The 22,419-nt window shown below is 47.0% G+C and overlaps 1 protein-coding gene across 5 annotated transcripts in view; it reads right to left on the bottom strand.

The window, feature by feature from the left end:
* Positions 1-22,419, bottom strand: part of BANK1 (B cell scaffold protein with ankyrin repeats 1) — a 202,231-nt gene that overhangs the window by 13,811 nt on the left and 166,001 nt on the right. For 4 of the 5 annotated variants that reach the window (XM_064148398.1, XM_064148399.1, XM_064148401.1 and 1 more), the window contains 4 exons: positions 18,279-18,375; positions 15,453-15,749; positions 11,189-11,419; positions 863-931 (listed from right to left, as the gene is read on the bottom strand). In XM_064148398.1, the coding sequence (XP_064004468.1) occupies positions 863-931; positions 11,189-11,419; positions 15,453-15,749; positions 18,279-18,375 (694 nt within the window). The remainder of the gene's footprint in view (positions 1-862; positions 932-11,188; positions 11,420-15,452; positions 15,750-18,278; positions 18,376-22,419) is intronic. The other variant, XM_064148402.1, reaches the window with a different exon arrangement.

Genomic DNA, 22,419 nt, shown 5'->3' with positions numbered 1-22,419 from the left:
TAGAGTTGTCAGGGTTGGAAGGGACCCCAAGGATCACTTAGTTCCAACCCCCTGCCACGGGCAGGGACACCTCGCACACAGGTTGTTCAGAGCCACCACCTCCCTGGGCAACCTGTGCCAGTGTCTTACCACCCTCATGGTGAAGAACTTCTTCCTAAAGTCTTATCTAAATCTCCCCTCCTCTAGCTTGGATCCATTCCCCCCAGTCCTATCACTACCTGACATCCTAAAAAGTCCCTCACCAGCTTCCCCGTAAGCCCCCTTCAGATACTGGAAGGCCACAATAATGTCTCCTCAGGGCCTTCTCTTTTCCAAACTGAACCCAAACTCTCTCAGCCTGCCCTCATCGGAGAGGAGTTCCAGCCATCCTCGTGGCCCTTGTCTGGAAACATTCCAGCATGTCCAGGTCTTTCCTGTAATAGGGGCTCCAGACCTTGATGCAGTACTCCTGGCGAGGTCTCACCAGAGTGGTGTAGATAGAGACAGAATCACCTCCCTTGACCTGCTGGCCACACTCCCCTTAATGCAGCCCAGGGTACAGTTGGCTTTCTGGGCTGCAAGCGCGCACTGGTGGCTCATGTTGAGCTTGCACTTGGCCTTGTGAGGTTCACACAGGACTACTTCTCCATTTTAATTGCAGTGCAGAAAGGAAACCAAAAAGTTTAAAGCAATTCTGACTCCACAAACTTTCCCACGAGACACTAACTTTAACCTGCTTTCTTGAATCTGATCTCTTAATGTTGCAGTATCATTAAAGATATAAATTGTCATGAGGGAAGTCAGTCAAGAATCGAGTTCCAGCAAATCTTTACTAGTTCTGAAAAGCATTAGGGCAGTTAAATAAGTAAATGAAATTCTGTACCGTGTTTCCTGGCGTGGCAGTAGATCCTGCTGGTGTCACAGGGCACTCGAGTGGCCTTTTGCTGAAACACTACAACAAAATGAATATAAGGAAGTTGGTGAAAAATGGCAGTACAAACCCCACCACACATTCTGCATGAGGGAAGGAGGTTCACAGAAAGAAGCTGGGAAAGATTTCTTGTTCTAGCCTAGGAGTGCTTCTCAACCCACTTGTCAGACTAATGTTAATTACTGGAGAAATTGTTCTGCTGCACAGAATGTCAGGGTAAAGCCAATCATACTGGGTGAGAATAATGACACTGCTCGAGCAAGAGCACGTGTATGTTTTTGTCTGCTTTTTGCAAGTTCTAGGAACAGTAAACCATGCTCACTCTCCACTAGCAGAGCCTCTCAGCCCCATACCTGCACAGCCAGTCTGGAGACACCCTGAAGTGCTGCAGTCTGGCTTTTGCTGGCGGCATAAGTACGACCCCCAGAAGGTGGGAAGTGCTTGGTGTCTGACTTAGCTACTGCCACGTGGGCTGCCCTTAAATCTCACTTCTGATTTTAGCCAAGCAAACTGATAATGCAGAATAACTCCTTCCCATGAAGTAACCTTTCTGACATCACTGCAATGCAGCAAACACACAGGTGCAACGAAGCAAATACTTGCTCAGGAGCCAAGGTCCAGTACAAGTGGCAGAGCTGGCACACTCTGCACGGTAACCCCCAAGTCCTGGCAACCTGCTCTTGCTGACCAGGGAAGCACAGTGACCCTTGCTTCGCTCCTTGTCTGCCTTGTGTGATGCAACCACTTCTCTCAGGGAAACATGTACTGTGTCCAGTTCTGGGCCCCTCAATTCAAGAGAGATGTTGAGGTGCTGGAACGTGTCCAGAGAAGAGCGACAAAGCTGGTGAGAGGCCTGGAGCATAAACCCTATGAGGAGAGGCTGAGGGAGCTGGGGGTGTTTAGCCTGGAAAAGAGGAGGCTCAGGGGGGACCTCATTGCTGTCTACAACTACCTGAAGGGACATTGTAGCCAGATGGAGGTTGGTCTCTTCTCCCAGACAACCAGCAACAGAACAAGGGGACACAGTCTCAAGTTGTGCCAGGAGAAGTACAGGCTGGATGTTAGGAGGAAGTTCTTCACAGAGAGAGTGATTGGCATTGGAATGGGCTGCCCAGGGAGGTGGTGGAGTCACCATCCCTGGAGGTGCTCAAGAAAAGCCTGGATGAGGCACTTGGTGCCATGGTCTAGTTGACTGGGTAGGGCTGGGTGCTAGGTTGGCCTGGATGATCTTGAAGGTCTCTTCCAACCTGGTTGATTCTATGATTCTATGTAAAATGGGTGCTGAAGATCCCTGTCATGCCTCAATGCTGCACATGCTACATGGAGGAATCATAGAATCAACCAGGTTGGAAGAGACCTCCAAGCTCATCCAGTCCAGCCTAGCACCCAGCCCTGTCCAATCAACTAGACCACAGCACTAAGTGCCTCATCCAGGCTTTCCTCTACACTGCAGAAATAAAGTCTTCATGGTGCCTCCTGAGTAGGCTTCTATGGAAGTGGTGATGAGTGAAAACAGCTCAGGCCTTGATGCTCCTCAGAATGTTCTTGGGCTGAACGGAGAGAGTCAAAGAACATATCAGCACAATCGCCTGAGATTATGTCTCTGGCTTTAGCCCAAGCCTGGGAGGTTTTGACTTCTGGAATACTCTTCTCTGTAATTCTCTGAGAGTCCTGCTAAATATGGTTGCAGTGTTTTCCTCTCTATTTGAAACAGTACTCTCTTTTCACAGAAGAAATTAACCAGAACATAGAGGCAACGTGGGCAGCCTGAGTTGCCCTGCGTAAGGCTAAGAAGGGCTGCAACACTCAAAGATGTCCCTGATGGAAGAGCACTTTAATTGAGAGGCACCGAGAGTTCTGCTGAGTTCTGCAGTGTTGGAGCAATCAGAAATGGAATGACTCCTCCAGTTCAATTTCAAATTGTTAAAACCACTTTGCACGCTGCATCTTGCTGAATTTATTTCAGTTGGCAGCAAAGACTCGGTGTGGGTGAGGTCAGTGAAAACAAATCCCTGTTCCTGGAACGCCTGGCAAGATGTCTGCACGCACCGCTCCGTGACTGCCACAGGCGTAGGGAGGACTCCAGCACTTTGCTCCTCTGTTCCCACATTCCTATTCCTTCTAAGCTGCTCCAACACAGCAGTGGAATGAAAGCCACAGGTAATCTCACACAGGGATACCATTATTTCTTACGGAAGATAAAGTGAATACTCCTTCGGTATTCATAGAGCAGCTTCTTAAGGCGTCAGAGTGCCACAGCCCTTCAGCTGAGGAAGGTCCCAGAGCCTCTCTGCCAGAGTTAATCCTATTACAACTTCACAGTACTTCCATTATGCTTTTTTACTGCATGTGCACCCTTCAAGAACATCTGTATGATTGCCAGGAGAGTCCTTTGCAACTTTTAATCACGCTGCGAGTGGCTGAAGCGCCTGCAGATGCTTGTAGGACAAAATCAACACATTACATGTCCCAACCTGACACATACTGTATAATTTTTGCCTATGTCACATCCCTCCTTATCTCAGTTTCTCAGAATTAAAAGAGGCTGCATGAACTCCTAACTTCATTCTTTCCACCCATCAGTTGCTACAGGACACAGATGAAGTTTTCCACATGCTCCAAATACATTTGTATGTCCTAGATAGCAAGATCACTTTTTAGGAATGCAGTGTAACCTCGTTATTTCTCCAGAAAGCCAAACTCAGAGTAAGGAACTACTGCAGTATTTTCTAGCAGGACATGAAACTGCAAAGTGTGACAGAACACAAATTTTGTGGCAAATATGCAGAACTCAGAAAATCCCTAACAGAAGGCTTGGTGAGCAAGTGGGATCCAAAGAACTCTGAATTGCCTTTTTAATCTCTCTCAGACTAGCTATAGAGGTCGGTTCAGGCTGTCTGCACCATGCAGGTAAGTGATGTTATGAGGCTTGAAATGGTGGTTAGTATTTTCATGGTTATGGCCACAAATAGAAGAGCTAGAAGCAGGTGGTCCCTTGTCCATCATTCTGTACCAAAAGAAGCATGTTACAGTCATGCTATGCTAGGAGCTGTGATGAGTATAAAGGGCCTAGAAAGGATCACAGAAGGTTAGGGGCTGGAAGGAACCTTGAAAGCTCATCCAGTCCAACCCCCTGCCGGAGGAGGATCATCTACACTAGATCACACAGGAACACATCCAGGTGGGTTTCGAATATCTCCAGAGGGGGAGACTCCACAACCCCCCTGGGCAGCCTGTTCCAGTGTTCTGTCACCCTCACAGGGAGAAAAACTTTTTCTTGTGTTTACATAGAACTTCCTATGCCTCAACTTCTACCCACTGCCCCTTGTCCTGTTGTTGGGCATCACTGAGCAGAGCCTGGCTCCATCCTCCTGGCACTCACCTTTTATGCATTTATAAACACGAATGAGATCATCTCTCAGGCTTCTCTTCTCCAAGCTAAAGAGAGAATGGATTTTTTTTTTGCATGCAGGGTGACAAAATAAACAGGGATTGTATTTGGAGGATTAATTGAGGTTCTAGCACACAGCCATAATGGCACAGAATCACAGGTGCACTGCAACTGCTCAAAACCACCTTAGTGATAGTGGTATCATAAGACACATAGCGATCAAAATGGGGCAAGGAGAGGACATTACAGAAGAGGACAACTCATCTTGGGGAAGAGGCAATGATCACAGTATCACAGTATCACCAAGGTTGGAAGAGACCTCATAGATCATCAAGTCCAACCCTTTACCACAGAGCTCAAGGCCAGACCATGGCACCAAGTGCCACGTCCAGTCCTGCCTTGAACAGCTCCAGGGACGGCGACTCCACCACCTCCCCGGGCAGCCCATTCCAGTGTCCAATGACTCTCTCAGGGAAGAACTTTCTCCTCACCTCCAGCCTAAATTTCCCCTGGCACAGCCTGAGGCTGTGTCCTCTCGTTCTGGCGCTGGCTACCTGAGAGAAGAGAGCAACCTCCTCCTGGCCACAACCTCCCCTCAGGTAGTTGTAGACAGCAATAAGGTCTCCCCTGAGCCTCCTCTTCTCCAGGCTAACCAATCCCAGCTCCCTCAGCCTCTCCTCGTAGGGCTGTGCTCAAGGCCTCTCCCCAGCCTCGTCGCCCTTCTCTGGACACGCTCAAGCATCTCAATGTCCCTCCTAAACTGGGGGGCCCAGAACTGAACACAGGACTCAAAGTGTGGTCTAACCAGTGCAGAGTACAGGGGCAGAATGACCTCCCTGCTCCTGCTGACCACACCATTCCATGATAAAACAAGACATCATAGAATCAACCAGGTTGGAAGAGACCTCCAAGATCAGCCAGTCCAACCTATCTCCCAGCCCTATCCAGTCAACTAGACCATGGCACTGAGTGGTTTCTAATTTACCATCCAGACCGTGAGGGCTGTTGCCTGATTTGTGGTATTAGCAACCTTACCTCTCAAAATCGAACAGCAGTTAGCCACTATGCATTAGTGATTCAGACAAAGCTAGATTGATGCATCTGCCCTCTGGAAGAATATGTGAGCTCATCATGCCTAATAATTACTTAACACTTTCTGCAGAACAAACATAAAGGAGGGGAAAAAAACAGGGAAAAGATAATCATGAAGTTATATTAAATGTAATAAATTAAATTCAGTTTGCTTAGGGAAATTCAAGGTGCAATTTATTCATCAGCTCCACTGAACTGATGTTCCAAACAAAATTATCTGTTGCCATGACTGTTTTATTTAGGAAACAGTCAAAATTAAAGTCCAGGGGAACCAAATTTTTAGAGGAACACAAGGCTAACTGGTAATGCAAATTAATTAATACTCTGGGGTTCCACTTATTAACACATCTCAGCTCAGCTGCAAATTACCCTGAGTTTGCAAGCTTCCTCCTTCTTCTTAGTAGGCTTTTGCTTCATTCATTTTAGAATTGTCACACAATTGACTTATGATTAAGGAAGAAAAGAGAAGGAGGGCTAAATTGCCAGTTGGGATATGTTGCAAGGAGAAACTTCCATCTTTGCCCACTGTTGTTTTTTGTTTTTAATCTTCTTCACCACTTAAACACTTTGAGATCTAAGCTGAGTGTGCATAGCACCTAGGTAACTAAAACTTGCAAGTTCCTTTTCTGGTAGGGATTAGACTGCAAATTAGCAAAAGAAGTGCTAACAAACACACAGAATAGTGAGGAATGAATATGTAGAATGATGCTTGTTATTCTGTTGGGATCTTTTTAGATCTCGTTTTCCTTTTGTCTCTTTGTTTTGCTAACACACCGAGCATCGCTCAGTAAGAGGACTAGAGAGAGGTCAACAACGCAATGCCAGCCACTACGTTTTGTGAGTGATGACTGAGGAGCAGTCATCGGATGAACACAAAGTATTTCACATATTTAGGATTAAAACAAACAATAAAATATGGCATCAACTAGAGAAAGAGGACACTGTAAATAGAACAGCTGCCTTTGTTTCTCTGAGGCACCACAGCTGAGCACAGGAAACAAGCATATCAACCTCATGACTGCTCTAGCTGCATCCAAGCACTGCGGAGCAGGGATGGCTGTGCTGTGCAGGGTGACAAAGGCTCAAGCCCCAGAAGCTGTCCCTTCGTGGTAGCATAGGTGTCTGAATGCACTTACACTGTCAGAAGGCAAGAGACAAAACCCTGCAGTTGTAGCTGCACTGGGGTGGGAAATCCAATGACCACATCTAAACTGACACGAGAAGTTTTGATCTGTTGCAGCTGTGCTGCCTGATGCTTGGGACGCAGGTAGTTGTAGACAGCAATAAGGTCACCCCTGAGCCTCCTCTTCTCCAGGCTAAACAATCCCAGCTCCCTCAGCCTCTCCTCATAGGGCTTGTGCTCAAGGCAGTTCAAGGCAAGGTTGGACATGGCACTTGGTGCCATGGTCTAGCCTTGAGCTCTGTGGTAAAGGGTTGGACTTGATGATCTGTGAGGTCTCTTCCAACCCTGATGATACTGTGATCAGAATGTACAGGTGATGTCAGATGCACTTCTGGAAAGCTCAAACTGCCAAGCTACTGTTACCTGCAGTGGCCCAACACATGCTGCTTGAATTTTTCAGGTAACAGCATCACATCCACTCATCAGAGCTTACACAGACAGCTGCCAGCCTCCACCTTTCCCAGCCACAGTAGTCAACCAGTTGAGATTGAAACCTCAGATCAAAACTGTGCTAGTTTGAAGCAGGCTAGAACGTTTTGGTGAGAAAAAAGTAGATAATTGGCTATGAAAAGAAAACAATGGTTATGTCTACTCCCCTCACAGTCTCGCTGAGAGCTATGGGAACAAGAGGGGTAAACATTAGATAGCACATATGCCATTTTCTTCACTCTGCTTTTGGCTTCAGACCGAGCTACATCTTCCTAACCTCACTGCCACTAACCTTGCTCCTTAACCTCTTGGCTGCACCTCTATTCTTTCTCAGGATTAAGGTAAGGTTGAGAGGGGCAGGGGGGAGGTGCAGGGGTGGTTGAGAGCCCCTCCTGGGGACTCAGGTTTCTGGGAGGGGAGTTGTGCTTCTGTATTACTTTTACTTTGTCTATTTCTGTCTATAACTGTATATACTGTAAATATCTGCTTGTATATTGTGCTAGCTGTAAATAAATAGCTTCATTTATATTCCCAGAGCCCATCTGAGTTAGCTGGGGCATTTCAAAATTGTGGGGGGCAGGATAACAGCCAAACCACCACAAAAACTAAAATGACTTTAGAAAGAATCAAAGCGTGATGATGATGTGAAAACATCCATCCAAAAATAAACCTGCGCTCACCAGCAACCCTCTTCCCAATTGGCAGCGAGGATTGGAGTCTGTCAAGTATCAGCTCAAATCTCTTAGAATCCCATAAGCTTTGGACAAGAAGGGATCTCCAGAGACCACACAAGAGAGGACTCCTCTACACTGAGCTAAGAGAGCAGAAGTAATACCTCTTCTGGCAGAAGGGGTAAAGAGCAAGCAAGGCAGGCAGAAGTGGTAAAGAGTGAGCGAGACGTGGTGCCAGTTGATGGTTTCCACTGCCACTCAGAAGGTGGTGTCAACATACACATGATGAAGAGAACTTGCCCACTGTTGTCAGACATGTAACTAGTGTGCTAGTTTGAAGCAGGCTAGAATGTTTTGGTGAGAAAAACTAGATCATAGGCTGTGGAAGGAAAACAATGGTGATGTCTGCTTTGCTCACAGCCTTGCTGAGAAGCATGGGAACAAGAAATAAAACCAGTTGATAACCTCTCTCTCTCTCTCTTGGCATCACTGTCACTGGGGCTGCTGGCTGAGCTGCATCTTACTCTCTAACCTCACTCTCCACTTTGGGCTAACCCACTTTGCTTCATAACCTCTTGGCCTAACCTCTATTCTTCCTTGGGGCTGGGGTAAGGTTGAGAGGGGTAGGGGGAAGGTGCAGGGGTGGTTGAGAGCCCCTCCTGGGGACTCAGGTTTCTGGGAGGGGAGTTGTGTTTCTGTATTACCTTTTACCTTGTATATTTCTGTCTATAACTGTATATACTGTAAATACCTGCTTGTATATTGTGCCAGCTGTAAATATAAGCTTCATTCATCTTTCCAGAGCCAGCTGAGTCTAGTCTGGGTGATTTCTACAGTGTGGGGGGGTGGGGAATGCCCAAACCTTCACAACTAGGTGGATTGTGGAAGCTGGAAGGACTCTAGCAATGCACTCAAGAGTATTTGCTCCAGCATGTAAAAGCTGCATAGATGCCTGGGGACCCATTTTTCTTCTGCAGAGAAAAGCAAAGCAGGGCAAGACTTTATGTCTGTTTTTAGCAGGAATATGCTGCTCCACACAGTTTGCTTTTTGACCAGGCAGCATCCTAGAAATACTTTCTCTCCGTGCACATTTCAGTCTACCAAAGTGAAACAGCAAAAACCCTGACTGAATGAACACAGCAGATGAAGCCAGTATGCCACTTCCCAAGCAGCTCTGTAAAACCACTCTAAATGCTCTAAGACAGCTGCACAGTGGTTCCTACTATTTTATTCATGGAAAAACACCCTCAAGTTCAGGGTACATAATGAAATTCATCTGCAGTGCAGCACTTCGTACTCATGGTAGGAAAGTACTAAAAAATCCCTCTGTGGGACATAAATGCCCATGTTTGCCTGGGCTCTCAGGCTTCACTTTGGAACCTCCTGCTTTACAGCATTTAAACAACCTGCATAATACTGCACAAACCCAGGATCTGAACTTTACAGTTTCCAGCAAACCAGTGTGACCAGTTTCCATGACGCTGATAGTTCTGTTCTGGATTTTGAGTTTCCATTTAATTTGTTGTCTATTGTGTACATGAGATTTTCTGCTACCCTGAAAACATCCACTGGCTGCTGCTGCTGTTTCTGCATAGCCTGTGATTTTGATGTGCAATGAGAACGCTGTTCTCTTCTGGGACAGTATCTAGGAAACAGATTTTTCCACTTTGCAACTTCTGCAATGCTCTTTTGAACATAAGAAAATCCCCCTTGAAATGATTGTCAATTTGAGGGATGAAAGATGTGTACACACTGGCAGGCTTTTGTAAAGGAGGCAGCAGGAGCAGGGAGTATGGATTTTGGGGTTATGCAGAGATCTCTGCAGGAGGCCTACAGAAATTCCTTTTGCTATTTGGAAATTTGGCCTCGGTCTAAAATGGACTACAAGACACCTTCAGTCTCTCCCAGACTCACATTTTGATGAATTGAGCCCCAAAACATCCCCCAGTTTTCACAGTATCACAGTATCATCAAGGTTGGAAGAGACCTCACAGATCATCAAGTCCAACCCTTTACCACAGAGCTCAAGGCTAGACCATGGCACCAAGTGCCACGTCCAACCTTGCCTTGAACAGCCCCAGGGACGGCGACTCCACCACCTCCCCGGGCAGCCCATTCCAGTGTCCAGTGACTCTCTCAGGGAAGAACTTTCTCCTCACCTCCAGCCTAAATCTCCCCTGGCGTAGCCTGAGGCTGTGTCCTCTTGTTCTGGTGCTGGCCACCTGAGAGAAGAGAGCAACCTCCCCCTGGCCACAACCTCCCCTCAGGTAGTTGTAGACAGCAATAAGGTCTCCCCTGAGCCTCCTCTTCTCCAGGCTAACCAATCCCAGCTCCCTCAGCCTCTCCTCGTAGGGCTGTGCTCAAGGCCTCTCCCCAGCCTCGTTGCCCTTCTCTGGACACGCTCAAGCATCTCAATGTCCCTCCTAAACTGGGGGGCCCAGAACTGAACACAGGACTCAAGGTGTGGTCTAAGCAGTGCAGAGTACAGGGGCAGAATGACCTCCCTGCTCCTGTTGACCACACCATTCCTGATGCAGGCCAGGATGCCACTGGCTCTCTTGGCCACCTGGGCACACTGCTGGCTCATGTTCAGAACAAATGGTAAAAGGACACAGTCTTTCCTCAGGTGGCCATTTCATAGAACCACAGAGTCATCCAGGCCAGAAAGAATCATAGGATGTTAGGGGTTGGAAGTCCAACCTTGCTGCCAGAGCAGGACCATAATCTAGTGCAGGTTACAAGGACCTCTGAGATCATCAGGTCTAGCCATTTTGCCCACTCCACCAAGTCTGTCTCTACACCATGACCCCAGCCACCAGGTCTATAAGGTTTTAAAACACGTTCAGGGATGGTGATTCAACCACTTCCCCAGGCAGCCTGTTCCAGTGCCTGACAACCCTTTCCAGGAAAAAAAACTTCCTGACATCCAGCCTAAACCTCCCCTGGTGCAGCTTGTGGCCATTCCCTCTTGTTCTATCGTTAGTTGCTTCTGAAAAGAGACCAGTGCCCACCCCTAGATCTCTAGCACCTTGCCTTGAAGAGCGGATATTTGAAAGAGGAGTCCTCACATAAGCACTTCCCCCCTGCTGTTTTCACCAGAAACAAACAAACAGGCTAAAATCTCTGGCTTGGAATTTAGCAGAAACATTTTCATACAGAAACTGAAAGGAAAGGCAAATCAAAGAACACCTTCTGTACAGTGCTGTTAGAAGCAGCACACCCACAACCAGCCCAGGGATTTTTAATTTTCCAACAAGTCATAGTTTTAGAAGCATTAAAGCAAAAAAAATGATGCTAGCTGAGATACAAACTGGAAACAGATGCAAACTGAGATGCAAATAGTCAGAGATGGTATCAGCTCGTTAGAAAGATAAGAATAGGTTGATCAAATCAACCAATTTTTTGGTTGGGAAGTAACTGAACAAGTGTCTCAGTCTTGTCAAAAATACTGATCAGACAGATGAGCTGTGTCTATATCCTAACAGCAAAGACTTAGCAGCAGCAGCACTGACCTTGTACTATATAGGGAGTGTTCTCCTCTCGGACTGGTGAACACACTGGACGAGGGGCAGGGGCTGGTGGCCTGTTGATGATGAAAGATCTGCGCTCTTTCCTCTCCTCCTCCTCTGCCTCTGCCAGTACAAAATCATACAGGGATTCCTCCAGCTCTGCAGAAGTGTATGGGTGTTCCTCCTCACCATCTGTCTCACAGCTCTCTTGGTCAGCGATGAGCTCATTCCTCTCTGAAACAGCAAAGAATTGTGTTCACTCTCTGGGGTAAAGAAAGGTGATTAGAACATAAAGCTGTAGAGTTTGCTAAAGTCAGAGACCTAATTTTACACATAAACTAAAACTAAATCAGAGAAGGAACTATGATTTGCAGAGCCTTCTGATCATTTAAGTCAGTAGAGAGTATGTTCTAAAAGAATAATTCCAGCTTCAAGGCTCTCCTCATGATTTCACATCAGGTTATCAAAAATGGGTATTTAACCATCAGGCTCAAAAGAAAAGGACTTATGTGAAAGAAATACTGAGTGTCCAGGCTGCTTCCAAAGAAGCCAGGCAAACACATTCTTTCATGGTGAAGCCAAGTAACTCATATCTGTGGCACTTAGCACTGACTCTCTGCACTGCCTCTATTTCACAGCACTCCCCAGCTCCCCTGACTCTCTGCACTGCCTCTATTTCACAGCACTCCCCAGCTCCTCTGACTCTCTGCACTGCCTCTATTTCACAGCACTCCCCAGCTCCCCTGACTCTCTGCACTGCCTCTATTTCACAGCACTCCCCAGCTCCTCTGACTCTGCACTGCCTCTATTTCACAGCACTCCCCAGCTCCCCTGACTCTCTGCACTGCCTCTATTTCACAGCACTCCCCAGCTCCTCTGACTCTCTGCACTGCCTCTATTTCACAGCACTCCCCAGCTCCCCTGACTCTCTGCACTGCCTCTATTTCACAGCACTCCCCAGCTCCTCTGACTCTCTGCACTGCCTCTATTTCACAGCACTCCCCAGCTCCCCTGACTCTCTGCACAACTACTCAGAACCTGCTTTCCTATGGCTTTTAAATTTTACAGTATTAAAAGGAACCAAAGAGTTTCCCAACTGCTGGGTTTGTTTTGCTTTGTCTTTAAAAGCCCCTCAAACTGCTAAGAACCATAGGCTGTTACTGAGGCTGCTGCTCCCCCAATTGTTTGTAGCTTCCATCTTCCCTGCAAAGCCAGCAGACCTGCCTGGAATTCTTGTATTGAGTCATGTCTTCCTCGTGTCATAACCTTGTCTCTGTGCATGTGTACCTGCTTCAGCAGGCTGCAGTCACTCCTGGTGGTCTCTGTCCTCTGCTGCTATCCAATAAATTGTTTTATCTGTTCATGGCTTCAGAGGAGACAAACAGTGGGATACACTTATAAATGGAATGTGTCATTAACAAATGAGATGTATTATTGACTCATACTATCAATGTGCATTCTAGTTAAGACACAAACATAGTTTAAACCAACGAGTAGGATTAAGACACATGTCACATTCAGTAAGAGAAAGATTTTCTTTCCACGTCACTGTAGAAGTTGTGTTTCTTCCTCTGGTGGATATTCTTCCTTTTAACTCCCACAGAGGGCACTCTCATGCCATTGCCAAAATAAAAGACTTCAGGAAGAGAGGACTTGCCTTTTAGCTGTTCCACAGCAACACCTAAAGCAAGTGGCTGACTGAAAATATGCAGCAATGACTTGTTGGAGCTGCTCTTTGAAAGCAAGCAACATTCCCATTGAGATGACCCCATTCCCCAAGGATGGAATCAAGGCTGACACCTCAGGAGAGCCCACAGCACACTTTAAATGAACTTCACAAAGGAGGCTTTTAGCCAAGCTCTGCCTTACCAGCACGGGGGGCAGCACAGGACACTATGCAGTGGCACCACATATAGACAACCAGCACTGGCAGAAAAGTGGGGACCAATACTGCATGGTGTAGCAACATCAGAGTTCTTACAAGGCAGGCATTTATATCAAACCCAGACTAGCAAATCCTGTGTGCCAAACCTGCTCCCTTGCTTATGCACACACAGAGCTGCAGCTATTTTGTGGGGAGCACAGCACATTCTCACCCTTGCTTCTGTTCTCTCCCTCTTTCTCTTAGAAGCCACCTGTGACTTCCTGCATATAGTCAGCTTTTTCTTCTGCAGCAGAAAACAGGACAAAAACTTGTCTGTAACATGCTATAAGCCCAGAAACCTGTTTCTGTCTGCTTATGTGAACTTCAAAGTGCTTGGTTATGGTAATTTAATGCTCTAATATGTTATGCCACATTTGAAAACAGAGCGAACACTCACAAGCAGCAGAGAAACTGAGAAGCAATCAGTGCTCATAGGTAGTGCCCGTGACAAATGAGAATCATAGAATCAACCAGGTTGGAAGAGACCTCCAACATCATCCAGGCCAATCTAGCACCCAGCCCTAGCCAGTCAACCAGACCATGGCACTAACTGCCTCATCCAGTCTTCTCTTGAACACCTCCAGGGACAGTGACTCCACCACCTCCCTGGGCAGCCCATTCCAATGCCAATCACTCTCTCTGGCAACAACTCCCTCCTAACATCCAGCCTAGACTTCCCCTGGCACAACTTGGGACTGTGTCCCCTTGTTCTGTTGCTGGTTGCCTGGGAGAAGAGACCAACCCCCACCTGGCTACAACCTCCCTTCAGGTAGTTGTAGAGAGCAATGAGGTCACCCCTGAGCCTCGTCTTCTCCAGGCTCCTCACAGGGCTGTGTTCCAGACCCCTCACCAGCTTTGTCGCCCTTCTCTGGACACATTCCTGTACTTCAACATCTCTCTTGAATTGAGGAACCCAGAACTGGACACAGGACTCAAGGTGTGGCCTGACCAGTGCTGAGTACAGGGGCAGAATAACCTCCATTGTCCTTCCAGCCACACTGTTCCTGATCCAGGCCAGGATGCCATTGGCTCTCCTGGCCACCTGGGCACACTGCTGCCTCATGTTCAGCTACTATCTACCAGTACCCTCAGGTCCCTTTCTTCCTGGCTGCTCCCCAGCCACTCTGTCCCCAGCCTGTAGCGCTGTTTGGAGTGGTTGTGGCCAAAGTGTAGAAGGGCTTGGGAGTTCCCTCCCCATGTTACTATTTAAGACTGACATTTAAGCTTGAATTCTTTTGCATCTTTATTTTTCCCAATGAGAAAAAAATGATCATCATCCCTTCTGAAATATATGCAAATTGTATTCTGAGCTTCTTGTCCCTTGACTAAAATAACAACACTAAATTTTAGGTTTTTACTCTGGGGCAGAAGTATAGGGGGAAAAAAAAGGCAAACTAAACCAAAACAAAGCACTTCATTAAAGGTCACAATTTCTCCATGTCTTTTCAGTCTGCAACACAATATAACTTTCTAATCACAATGCAGGCTAAAATGTAATGCAAATACTCTGTTACTTCTCTTTGCACAGTCACTTTCTACCTGCAGAACTCCCAAGCTGTAACAAACCAAGACAGTATGCAATAATTTAGTATTTGATATTTTTAAATGGCAAATACTTGACAAAAAAACACAAACTCAATCTTCTGTTCCAAGCTTCTCTTGTAAATCCAATCCCTCAAGTGTTATTTGTAGAATCATAGAATCAACCAGGTTGGAAGAGACCTCCAAGATCATCCAGTCCAACCTAGCACCCAGCCCTAGCCAGTCAACTAGACCATGGCACTAAGTGCCTCATCCAGGCTTTGCTTTAACACCCTCAGGGACGGTGACTCCACCACCTCCCTGGGCAGCCCATTCCAATGGCAATCACTCTCTCTGCCAACAACTTCCTCCTAACATCCAGCCTAGACCTCCCCCAGCACAACTTGAGACTGTGTCCCCTTGTTCTATTGCTGGTTGTCTGGGAGAAGAGACCAACCCCACCTGGCTACAGCCTCCCTTCAGGTAGTTGTAGACAGTAATAAGATCACCCCTGAGCCTCCTCTTCTCCAGGCTAAACATCCCCAGCTCCCTCAGCTTCTCCTCACAGGGTTTGTGTTCCTATTAATTACTGTGATTATAGCTTATCAGACAAGAATAGGTTGAGCATCATTCCAGGATAACCTGCACTGCAGCGCAGCCCATCCGACAGCTGCAGCAAGGCTTACAGGCACCTCGTGTGCTGTGCAGAATCAAGGCCACCTCAACTACCTACTGCTGTTAGAGGAAATGATTGAACAATTTCTACCTAGTCTGCACTTGCATGTGTTTGTATCCAGGATTGTTTCCCTCCCAAGATCATACCTTGTGATAAACTGTGCAGATTGTCCTGTCTTAGGCTGCCAGGCAGATTTTGAGGAGGAGGAGGGGGTGGCCTCTTAAAGAAAAAACAGGCTCTTCTGTTCTCTTGGAGAGTATCGAGCGTGCTGGCATGCAAGCCGCCAGGACTGTGCTGAGAGCTGTACAAATCCTCCTCTTCTGCATCTTCATAGTTGGTCTCCTCTCTGCTGTCTTCCGCATCATCTTTCTGTTCCTCATCCACCTCAGCCTCTCGCTGGCATCTCGGTCCAGTTCCATACCCATCTCCCAGGTGCTGCTTGGCTTTGAATGCAAAGGAACACCTTATTTAACGTCAGATTTTGCCAGCTGGAAACATTTCCTGGTCCAAAGATTCCCACAGAAGCAACGCCGTGGCTAATGCAACTTTGATGGAGTGATACAGTAGGAAGGCTGTCAAATGCACACTGTCAGTGAACAGCTTCTAAAATATTTACCAACTCAACAGTGGCAGTTTCTATTGTCTCTTCTTACTCCAATGCACACCATCTCCGTGCAGGCTACGTTACACTTCTCTAGAGCTGCTGGCCCACAGTTACCTTGCCTCTGTAATCTGTACTACCTTCAATGCAGCGCAGCACAGCACAGCACTTAGTAAAATGAAGCAGTAGCTGATGCTGCTGCATAGCTTGTTTTCATACAACAGAGCATAGATGTTTACTTACAGCTCTCTAAAATGAAATAAAACATTTCTCCTGGGAGGTGTGGCTGCACTCCGGTGCAAGTGGAGCTCTTTTGTCTCCAGTGGCCCACGGACCACAGGACAAGAATTTAGTGGAGAGACGTGAAAGTGTACATTTTAATCACTAGCTACAGCATCAAGATTTAGCTGTTTAGCCTCAGCAACACAGCAGACTCCATTAGCAGACCTACAAGGCATAGCAGGAAGCAGGTAGGTTTTCATTCTGAGTTATCCCTTGCCAATGCCTTTCTCTCACTATGGAGCCAGCTGGGATTCAACACAGACTGTGCTCTGGTGGGACTTCACCTAGAGTACTGCATCCTGTTCTGGAGCTCCTATTATAAGAAAGATCTGTGCATGCTGGAATGTGTCCAGAGAAGAGCCAGGAGAATGATCAGAGGACTGGAGCTCCTCTCCTATGAGGACAGACTGAGAGAGTTGGGGCTGTTCAGTCTGGAGAAGAGAAGGCACCAAAGAGACCTTAATTGTAGCCTTCCACTGTCTGAAGAGGGCTTACAAAAAAGGTGGGGAGGGGAGTTTTTAGGATGTCAGATAGTGATAGGACTGGGAGGGGAATGGAGCAACACTACAAGTGGGTAGATTCAGGTTGGATGTTAGAAAGAAGTTCTTCACCATGAGAGCGGTGAGACACTGGAACAGGTTGTCCAGGAAGGTGGTGGAAGCCCCATGCCTGGAGGTCTTTTAAGGACAGCCTGGATGGGGCTCTGAGCAACCTGACCTAGTGTGAGGTGTCCCTGCCCATGGCAGGGGGCTTGGAGCTAGATGATCCATGAGGTGCCTTCCAGCCCTGACAATTGTGATTCTACTAGGGCATTTAGCTGGCTAACATGGCCAGCTCTTACAGTCCAAGTTCTTTTGCCTTACGCCCACCCAGGGATGCTCCCAGGTGAGAGACAGTGAAAATGTACCATGGCTAACCAGGTTTCTAGTTCACCTTTCCGGTGTCTGTCATCTAAAAGCAACTGGTTTAAACTTAGCAAATAAGAAACATCCTTTTCATACAGCCTATGAGAAAGCTGGAAAGATAAAATTGTCGACAACCAGGTAAGATAGAGAGGGGATAAAGTTTAGCTTTATAGATGCATGATTGTGCTAGTTTGAAGCAGACTAGTATGTTTTGGTGAGAAGAACTAGATTACAGGCTGTGGAAAGAAAACAATGGTGGTGTCTGCTTCCCTCACAGGCTTGCTGAGAAGTGTAGGAACAAGAAATAAAAACATTAGATAACACTCTCAGCATCACTCTCGCTGGGGCTGCTGGCTGAGCTGCATCTCTCTAACCTCACTCTCCATTTTGGGCTAACCCACTTTGCTTCCTAACCCCCTGGCCAAACCTCCGTTCTTCCTTGGGACTGGGGTAAGGTTGAGAGGGGTAGGGGGAAGGTGAAAGGGTGGTTGGGAGCCCCTCCTGGGGACTCAGGCTTCTGGGAGGGGAGTTGTGTTTCTGCATTACCTTTTCCCTTGTCTATTTCTGTCTATAACTGTATCTACTGTAAATATCTGCCTGTATATTGTGCCAGCTGTAAATATAAGCTTCATTCATCTTTCCAGAGCCAGCTGAGTCTAGTCTGGGTGATTTCTACAGTGTGGGGGGCAGGGAACACCCAAACCATATGCAAAATATCAGTAAATGCAAACAAGCAACTTTGCTTGCAGTTTTCAAGGGGAATGCACAAGACCACACAGATTATAAGCCAGTTTGTCACCAAGCTGTGCTTACATCAAAACGTCTGCTCCCTGAGCCTCTGCACAGGAGTTGGCTGCACCTGTAGGCAGTGCCTGGCCTTACAGGAAGGCTCATCTCTCAGAACCTGGGAGAATTCAGGTGTGTTCTAGGGTCAAAGCACGAATCACAAGTTTCTGTGGTTTACCAGGAGGGGTCGTTGCACTAAGGTCTGTCTTAGACCGGTGAAGGACTGAATTCCTCACCGGCTTTCTCCTTTCTGCTGCAACCTCTGCCCTCCCTGGCAGTTGCAGTAAGACGTGGAAATGGAAAGAGTTATAACAATTTGTGCCTTCTGTTTGTCCATAACCCCACTCAATACAGCACATGCTGTGTGACTGACAGAGCTGTCTGACAGCAGGACGTACCCGTGGCTGGTTGACTTTCTGAGCCCAACATAGGCATGTAAGTGTCATCATCTTCGGCTTCCTCCTTACAGCTGGTGAAATTACTGACTGCATTCATCTAGAAAAAGAAACAAAGGAAAATATGTTTTGGTGACATCCTCTCCTACACCCTGCAGTTGATTCAGCCTTCTGAGGGGAAAGTGGAGAGAGAAGTATCAGGTACTTGCAATTGTGAGTGGTGCATATACTAAAGGAAAACTGAATGTGTAGGGACACATGGATCTTCCATGAACTGACTAGGGGTTGGACTGGACAGGGCTGGGGGATAGGTTGGACTGGATGATCTTCGAGGTCTCTTCCAACCTGGTTGATTTTGTGAGTCTATCTCCTTGGGTGCCCTCCAACCCCTAACATCCTGTGATCCTGTGACATCCAGGTTTGCAGCGTGAGAGATCAGACTAGCTCATCTCTCCTTAGCATTGTGCTGGGCTGGCCAGACAGTTCCCAGCTCTGCTCCATGCTGTGAAGCATTCAGAGTAATGAGAACTATCAGTAACAGAAGATGAGAAAGTCTGTAAGACATTAATGAATGACTCAAGGACGCACAGAGTCCAAAAAGCCTCTGGAGAGCTCATTACAGACAGTTCTCATACTCTTGTGGTTGTCATGTTGAGTCCTGTGTCCACTTCTGGACTCCTCAATTCAAGAGAGATGTTGAGGTGCTGGAATGTGTCCAGAGAAGGGCAACAAAGCTGGTGAGGAGCCTGGAACACAAACCCTGTGAGGAGAGGCTGAGGGAGCTGGGGGTGTGCAGCCTGGAGAAGAGGAGGCTCAGGGCTGACCTCATTGCTGTCTACAACTACCTGAAGGGACATTGTAGCCAGGTGGGGGTTGGTCTCTTCTGCCAGGCAACCAGCAACAGAACAAGGGGACACAGTCTCAAGTTGTGCCAGGCTGGATGTTAGGAGGAAGTTCTTCACAGAGAGAGTGATTGGCATTGGAATGGGCTGCCCAGGGAGGTGGTGGAGGCACCGTCCCTGGAGGTGTTCAAACAAAGCCTGGCTGAGGCACTTAGTGCCATGATCTGGTTGACTGGCTAGGGCTGGGTGCTAGGTTGGCCTAGATGATGTTGGAGGTCTCTTCCAACCTGGTTGATTCTATGTCCTAGTGGCTGGTACCAAACTCCACATGTACACTGAAAAAAAACCAGATGGGACTGCAAAGCAGGTTACAGCTCCACTGCAGTGTCCCAGGGGACAAAGTGTTATTTCTTGCCCCTCTGGAAAGCCAGAGTGCTCACACAGAACTATTCAAAACTAGCCTCAGTAGGGTCAGAACAAAAGGTTCTCTAAAACCTTATTGATGTAATTCTTCCAGCAAAAGAAGCAAAAACCTCTGCTCACCCATGACCACTAAGAACAAACTTGTAACATGGCTACAGACAGTTCTGTTGTCCTAAAATACACAACACACACTTGTTATCTGCAGGTTTTCAAACCCAAGTGGCATTTCAAGAGATGACAGATGGTGTTTTTTTCACAAGGAACCCAGCAGGACCTTGATTCCCATGTAAGTGCAATTTGAAACTGTTCCTGCACAGGCACAACAGAGTCCTGAATAAGCAAAAGAGAGCTCTCAATAATCATCCAGGAATTATGACTCATTAAATGTTAACTCTGGAGGTTTGAATACACCAATCCCAAAGCAGGCAGGGACACAGCATGGTCCATGCATCGTCCAGTCTGCAAGATGAATTACAAGCAGATTAGTGGACATTGAAGTCAAGAAGATTAGTGGACATTGAAGTCAAGAAGAAGAGGTTACACCCTTCCATGTGGAAGAGGTTATACCCTTCCTTGTGGCACAGAAACTGACTCCCATAAGCTCTTAGCAGACTCTCAATAAGAGTCTTCTTAGTATCCTACTGCCTCCTGGCACTCACAATCAGTGCTTTACTGTGAAAAAAGGGGAAAGCTGTGGAGAAATAGTGTTTTTTTTTCCTGAGGAGCTGATGCTGCCTTTTTCCTGCTGCTCTTGTACGCAGCCATTTCATGGACAGCAGTCTTCAGACAGACACCTGTGCTCCAGGTGCCTCCCCAGCCCACTTTGCTTTGCTGCTTTAAGAATATAGCTGGATCTCCACAGAGCTATGCCTGTCTCCAACACCACATCATTCATCTCCGTCTTTTATGCCCACAGAACCTGTGGGTCAGGAGAGAATGCTCTGCTTTGCTTGAGCTTCCCTGGTCTGGTTCCTCTGCACTTCAGGGACAGGACACCCCTTAAAAGCCCTGAAACTAGACTGTGCCCAGGTGGCCTGGAGAGCCAAGGGCATCCTGGCATGTATCAGGATCAGTGTGGCCAGTAGGACAAGGGAGGTTACTCTTCCCCTGTACTCAACACTGGCCAGGCCACACTTTGAGTCCTGTGTCCAGTACTCAAGCACTTTCATAGAATCCTAGAACCAACCAGGTTGGAAGAGACCTTTGAGATTGTCAAGTCCAACCTATCACCCAACACCTTCTAATTAACTAAATCATGGCACTAAGTGCCTCATCCAGTCTCTTATTAAACACTTTCAGAGACAGGGACTCCACCACCTCCCCAGGCAGCCCACTCCAATGCCAAATCACTCTCGTTGTGAAGGACTTCTTCCTAACATCCAGCCTAAACTTGCCCTGCTGCAGCTTGAGACTGTGTCCCCTTGTTCTGTCTCTGGTTGCCTGGGAGAAGAGACCAACCCCACCTGGCTACAGCCTCCCTTCAGGTAGCTGTAGACAGCAATGAGGTCACCCCTGAGCCTCCTATTCTCCAGGCTGCACACCCCCAGCTCCCTCAGCCTCTCCTCACAGGGCTGTGTTCCAGGCCCCTCACCAGCTTTGTCACCCTTCTCTGGACATGTTCCAGCACTTCAACATCTCTCTTGAACTGAGGGGCCCAGAACTGGACACACACACTGGAAGATTTGAACTGTTGCATGGACTAATAAAGAGTTGCTTATTTAGGCTTAAGTATCAAGTACAGCATGAAGATGCTGACATGGACTCAACAGCTTTGTGTGTCTGTTGACAAACCTGTTATCCCTTCTGTTATTATCCTTCCCTTTCTTGCAGACTTCATTTCAAGTCACAGCTCTCTGCTGCCCGTGGTCACTGAACCTGATAGCTCACATGGTGCCTTTAGCAAACCTCCCAGATTTGACCCAGGCACATTACTACATAACAACTCACAATGCTTAATTAAATATAGGGGGTTCTGCAATCAATGAATATAGGTGGGGCTCTGCAATCAATCTTGTCATTAAACACTGGAACTTGGACTATTTTCCTCCCTACCTCTCAGTCAGACTCTGGCAGGTCTGACTGAGATGTAGGGAGGAAAATATCTGCCAGGATATATTTTGCTGCATTCTCCCCATATATGCCCTACTTCAGGGTGGAATTATGCTTTTTTCATCCTGTGTAAATGAAGTCTAAAGGACATCAATGTATTCCTCCCTTCAGACAAGATTTTCTTTCCTGAAAATCAGTGCATTACTGCCTGAGCTAGGTGACCTTCTTCTCCTGTTCAGTATAAATTATCTTTCCTGTAGCCAGTATATTGAGTAGGAGAACAGAAAAAAAAAAGGCAGCTCCCTGCAGCCTGTCTCACAAAGCCCATCATTTATAAGATGGCCTCAGGCTACATGTAAATTTTAATTCTAATCTTAATTCTAATTCAATTTTCACCCCTCAGTCAGTCCATCTGCCCACCAGTTCTCTTCATTAAGCCATTTTCTGGGAGAAGCAAGACTGCAGCTACTAGATTAGAATAAAGGTGCTGCCTTCAGTTTATTCAGAGTCATAAAATGGTTTAGGTTGGAAGGGACCTTAAAGATCATCAGGTTCTAACCCTCCTGCTATGGGCAAAAGTACCTTCCACTAGACTAGGTTGCTGAAGGCATCTTCCAATCTGTCTTTGAGCACCTCCAGGGAGATGGCATTCATGACCTCTCTAGATAGCCTGTTCACTACTCTTATTGTGGTGAACAGAATTTTCTCCTAATGTCCAGTCTAAATCTGCCCTCCTCAAGCTTAAGTCCATTCCCTCTCATCCTATCACTACTTTTTACTCTTGTAAAAAGTCCCTCCCTGGCTTTCTTGTAGGCCTCCTTTAGGTACAG

The sequence above is a fragment of the Pogoniulus pusillus genome, chromosome 9 (assembly GCF_015220805.1).
Source record: "Pogoniulus pusillus isolate bPogPus1 chromosome 9, bPogPus1.pri, whole genome shotgun sequence".
Lineage (NCBI taxonomy): Eukaryota > Metazoa > Chordata > Aves > Piciformes > Lybiidae > Pogoniulus > Pogoniulus pusillus.
Note: the sequence above shows the minus strand (reverse complement) of the source record. Positions and strands in the feature narration are given on the sequence as shown.